The sequence below is a fragment of the Entelurus aequoreus genome, linkage group LG02, assembly GCF_033978785.1.
Source record: "Entelurus aequoreus isolate RoL-2023_Sb linkage group LG02, RoL_Eaeq_v1.1, whole genome shotgun sequence".
NCBI classification, from domain to species: Eukaryota; Metazoa; Chordata; class Actinopteri; order Syngnathiformes; family Syngnathidae; genus Entelurus; species Entelurus aequoreus.
Window position 1 is genome coordinate 25117796 of NC_084732.1, and position 6000 is coordinate 25123795.

General features: G+C 44.7%; 1 protein-coding gene across 1 annotated transcript in view; it reads right to left on the reverse strand.

The window, feature by feature from the left end:
- The window catches only part of hcn4 (hyperpolarization activated cyclic nucleotide-gated potassium channel 4), a 306960-nt gene extending 303030 nt beyond the window's left edge, over positions 1–3930 (reverse strand). The window contains exon 1 of the mRNA XM_062067018.1: positions 2930–3930. Coding sequence (XP_061923002.1) covers positions 2930–3657 — 728 coding nt within the window. The 5' untranslated portion in view covers positions 3658–3930. The remainder of the gene's footprint in view (positions 1–2929) is intronic.
- Between the last annotated feature and the right edge of the window lie 2070 nt (positions 3931–6000).

A 6000-nucleotide genomic window follows, 5' to 3' on the forward strand; every position in this document is an offset into this window, starting at 1 on the left:
ACCAAGCTTTTTGCACTGGAGCACAATTGTTGGAGCAAAAAGGACTTTCCCTCAAAACAAGTATCACAAAGTTGGAAGCATAGAATTGTCTATAATGTATAAGTGAAGATTTAGGTATAGTTAAGCCTAGCTTTCAAAAAGCAGTACAGTTTGGTACGCATTTTACGGCATTTTCATCGTGAAGGGTCCGAAAATATCCACTTTGAAACAATTTTCAGTACCCTTTTTGTTAGGGTGCTGGTGTTCTGGCGAGACATGCTGCCCATTGGAATTCATGCGACCCTCCAAGAATCCAAGGAAGGTGAAGTTTCGATTGTGCATTTATTAGATTCATATACATGCGCAGATGAAGTGGGCCCATGAATTCCAATGGGGAGTATGTCTTGCCAGAACACCGGTAGCAGGAGTACGCTTTGATACCGTACAGTTCCCTGGTTGGTCCTTACTGCTTTTCGCTGTTTTACTATGTTGCATCTGCCAATCATGCTGCCCACACACCTGGCAGTGGAAATAGAAGTTCCATTAGGCTTAGTAATCTTAAGTTTCTTCCTTATACATATATAGTGGGGCGGTATAGCTCGGTTGGTAGAGCGGCCGTGCCAGCAACTTGAGGGTTGCAGGTTCGATCCCCGCTTCCGCCATCCTAGTCACTGCCGTTGTGTCCTTGGGCAAGACACTTTACCCACCTGCTCCCAGTACCACCCACACTGGTTTGAATGTAACTTAGATATTGGGTTTCACTATGTAAAGCGCTTTGAGTCACTTGAGAAAAAGCGCTATATAAATGTAATTCACTTCACTTCACTTATACTGAATTGTTCCTTGCCAGAATGCTTGATCATGTGAGGTTCAGCTATCACCAAGTGTACAGACACCTCATGAAGAATAAGGAAGTCTGACTAGGGTTTAGTGAGCTGATACCAAAATGAACTGAACTATAGGTTAATTCCCTAGACAGAGTGTTTCCTTGCCTATGCTGCTCACTCGGTAAAATGTGGAAAATGCCTTGATGTACACTTTGCATTTGTGGCTCTCGTCTAAGATAGTTCTGGTCATAAATCAAATTAAAGAAACGGATGTATTGTAGAGCAGATATATTACATTCCCTGTAAGTGTGGATAGTTATTGCCTCTCTCTATAGGTTTCACCCTTATGGATAACAAGGCGATGTTTCCAAGTTGTACCCTTCCTCTAACTGACAGGTGGATTCCAACACCCTAACCCCATGTGACCCTCCACAGGATCAGTCATAGAGGTAACGGATGACTTAATTTCACTTGAACATGTGCATTCCCTCTCTCTCTAATCACCACATATAACTTCATTAACAAGCAGTCAATTCTTCATTCAAAAATGGACTATCATGACAAATCAGTCTGAACCAAGCCACTATCCCTCTCTTCCAATGAAAGAGATGAAGGAGAAATCTTCCTTGTTTTCTATTGCGAGGCACATCTTTTTTTGCCCTTTTCACCAAACTCACAGACATCAGCCTCTCAATTGTCTCTAAGCGTCAGACATGTTGTTGCGAAGGCCGAGGAACACATGGATTCTGTATGCGTTAATAACAAGACTACATTCTGTTCAAGGGAAAATCACAATGAAGCTCGAGTGAATAGATGCACTGGTGAACTAAATCTGACACTGGCTGTAATTAAATATTTTTCTCCTTAATTACCAAGCTACAGGAAATGAGCTTGTGGAAAGATGAAAAAAACTGTTTTCATTACTCTATCAAGCTATGGACATTTCTTTTTATGTGATTTCACAGTCACATCACAGCTGGTTTTGCCAATAAAAAAACAGATATATTTCTAACCTCTCAATGGCTCGAAGGATATTTAAACACATATAGTTACATGACAAAAGCGGATTACAGAAGACAGAATATAGACAGCTTGTTCAGAGGCTCTGTGTGGTCATGAATCAGTTGCACGTGGCCAATAACAAACTCAAGGGCACTGTAAGAAACAGAAATCTGAATCATAAAGTCTGCAGTTCATCTCAATACAAACGTGCAGAGCTTTAAAATGACCTTAAATGCAATATAGATAAAGATAATCCTGTCTGTTTTGTAGAACAGGAATCCTCAAAAAATAACTGCATTTGACTAAATCTTCTTGATCAAAAAATATGGGGGAAAGTTATTGTAACAGATGCCAGCTAATTCCAAACACCTCCAGAGCTGTGCTGGACAATGAGTATGCAGCCTTTGACTTCTAGTTTATTGACTAGCATTGCTCAAATTATTCTTAATCAGTGGGAATTTGTGATTCAAGTCAAGCATGTCAAAGGGCTACACTGTGAAGGATGACCACTGATACATTTGCAATCAATTAATTGACTGTGTTATCTTTTTATTCAAATACATTTAATGTCAGTTTTAAACGCAAGAAAGATAAGTGTGGATATTTTTATAACATTATTAAATTAAATCCCATTTTAAAAACATTAATACAAGGCATCGCTAACGCTGTTCTTCAGGCCTCAAACTAGTTAAGAATAATTTAGTAGTACGCCTATTTGCCTTGATAGCTTCAAGATGCTATTAATTAGCAATCAAATTCCTCCCAAATGAAGCCCCTAGAATAAATTTAGCAGCTAATTGATCGTTTTGTTAACGTCTAACATATGGGCAGATATGTTAATAAATCAGAAATGTATGACCAGTGTTTTTATTTGCATTTGAACGACTGCTAGATTCCCATACTGGGAAAAGACTATGTTATCCATGGATTATTCCATTACAGAACAGGCCTCTTGAAAAAAAAAGTGCATTCTTAAGTAGTAAATGCACATTTTATCTATGTGGGGTGATACATGTAACTTGTCCAAAGTACCTTATAATATAACTTTGTATTTCAATATATTGGTGATTGAGAGAAGAATGTATCCAAACTCCAAGGTGACACAGCTCAATGAGGTTTACCTGAAATCACTGTAGGGGTGAATAATCCAAAATCCGGCGGATTTAACCCGCTCCTGCTCCCTCTCGACCGCCTTCTCACTTCCAAACATCCTCAGGGAGAACTTGTTGACCCCGGGTTGAAGCATGGCCCCGAACTGCCGGTGCATGAAGCCGGCCTGGTACAACCGCTCATCGTCCGGTAAGATCTGATCAATTCCATCCAACTTTATGAACCCGGACTGGGCGTCCGCTTGGGATTCGTTCGGAGGAGCGTCACCGCTGCTACCACTTCCTCCGGCGGCGCTTCCACCGCCGCCGCCGCCGCCGCCGCCGCCTTGCGCGCCTTGCTCCGGGGCCACCTCGCCGATAGCTCCCGATGGGCTCTCCTCGCTCGGGGTGACGTCCCCCTCGGTGATGAGGCGCCTCTCCTCCGCCGAGTCCGAGTCGTGCACATGGCGGCTGGTGATGGACGAGAGGCTGCCCCTGAACCTCCGGCAGTCTCCGTTGGAGCTGGTCTTCATGGGTCTCCCGATGTCCGTCTCCATGATGGCCGACTCGCCGCTCTTGGTCTCCCCGATGCCTTTGCAACTTCCCCCGGAGGTGGGCGACGGCAGGGGCTTCATCCTGATGCTCTTCCTCCGCGTGTCCTTGTCTGCGTCTTCTCCTTCACCCATGATGGAGGATTTGTGCCCAATGTGCTGGGGCAAACTATACAGCCTTTTACGCATGGACGAGTGCAACCTGTCCATTATGACACTAAAAGCAAATTAAACAAATACAGATTTTTTTTTTTTTTTTGGAGTGGGGCGATTTTTTTGGTTGTTGTTATCGACCAGCCCCAAGCGCGTCTTATCCGTTTGTGAGCAGCGTGGAGCTAATCTGAATCTCTGAAAGCTTGCAACACATGACACGCACTCTCCTTGCTGATGCCGTTATTCGTGGTGTCTCCTTTTGGGAGAAAAAAAAATCCACTACCTGCGTCCTCATCACGCACAGCCTGGGCGGTCCGCTTGGCCACGGCGTCCCTGACCTACACACGCATATTTGCGCCTGGGCGACATGGTGCGCAAAAGTGTGTGTGTGTGTGTGGGGGGGGGGCGAACTGCCTGAAAGTCACCTTAGCCTGACATGTGAGGGACGCGCCGCGGAGTGTGGGAGGAGAAGGGTCACGCACGGAGGAGAGAGGCTCGCCCCTCTCCTCGTGGAGGCGTCTTGCAAGGAAGCGTCGCGCCGCTCAAAAGCAGGGCGATCATGGATGGGGTGGGGTGGGGGTGGGGGGGAATACGCGGCGACGTTCCACGGAGCGCGGCGCTGACATCACCCATCCATCCACAGCCGACGGTGCGCTTAGGTGAAGATGTGAATATTCATGCTGCTGATCTGTTGGGTTGCCATAGGAGCGAGGGCTGCGAGTCTAAGCTCAGCCCACCTTGTTTAAAGGGGTATGCTCTTCCCCATTCTTAAAACGCACGACAGAGTTGAGGGGAGGAGGGGGCCACAGGTATAGGGGTGCTGATGGTTGGTAGGGCTGGGCGATATGGCCTTTTATCAATATATCTCGATATGTTTAGGCCATGTCATGATACATGATATACATATATGATATGCATCTCAATATTTTGCCTTAGCTAGCCTTGAATCAAAGGCCTACTGAAATGCGATTTTCTTATTTAAACGGGGATAGCAGGTCCATTCTATGTGTCATACTTGATCATTTCGCGATATTGCCATATTTTCGCTGAAAGGATTTAGTAGAGAACATCGACGATAAAGTTCGCAACTTTTGGTCGCTGATTAAAAAAGCCTTGCCTGTACCGGAAGTAGCAGACGATATGCCCGTGACGTCACAGGTTGTGGAGCTCCTCACATCTGCACATTGTTTACAATCATGGCCACCAGCAGCGAGAGCGATTCGGACCGAGAAAGCGACGATTTCCCCATTAATTTGAGCGAGGATGAAAGATTTGTGGATGAGGAAAGTGAGAGTGAAGGACTAGAGGGCAGTGGAAGCGATTCAGATAGGGAACATGCTGTGAGAGGCGGGTGGGACCTGATATTCAGCTAGGAATGACTAAAACAGTAAATAAACTCAAGACATATATATACTCTATTAGCCACAACACAACCAGGCTTATATTTAATATGCCACAAATTAATCCCGCATAACAAACACCTCCCCCCTCCCGCCCATATAACCCGCCAATACAAATCAAGCACCCGCACAACACACTCAATCCCACAGCCCAAAGTACCGTTCACCTCCCCAAAGTTCATACAGCACATATATTTCCCCAAAGTCCCCAAAGTTACGTACGTGACATGCACACAGCGGCATGCACATACGGGCAAGCGATCAAATGTTTGGAAGATGGAGCTGCGTAATGCGTTACACATACAAATTAAACAAAATGCTTATGGCAACATTCTGGTTGCGTACTCACGGTACCAACGTCTGCTATCCAACTCAAAGTCCTCCTGGTAAGAGTCTCTGTTGTCCCAGTTCTCCACGGGCCAATGGTAAAGTTTGACTGTCATCTTTCGGGAATGTAAACAATGAAACACCGGCTACGTGTTTGTGTTGCTACATCCAGCCGAAATACACCGCTTCCCACCTACAGCTTTCTTCTTTGCTGTCTTCATTGTTCATTGAACAAATTGCAAAAGTTTCACCAACACAGATGTCCAGAATACTGTGGAATTTTGCGATGAAAACTGACGACTTAACAGCTGGCCACAATGGTGTCCCAAAATGTCCTCTACAATCCGTGACATCACGCGCAGGCGTATCATACCGAGACGTTTTCAGCAGGATATTTTGCGGGAAATTTAAAATTGCACTTTAGTAATCTAACCCGGCTGTATTGGCATGTGTTGCAATGTTAAGATTTCATCTGTGATATATAAACTATCAGACTGTGTGGTCGGTAGTAATGGGTTTCAGTAGGCCTTTAACACTTGATGCATATAATCACAGCAGTATGATGATTCTATGTGTCTACATTAAAACATCCTTGTTCATCCTGCATTAATATATGCAACTAAGTCAATTTACCAAAACTGTATTTGGCACAAAACATTCATGTCATTTCAAA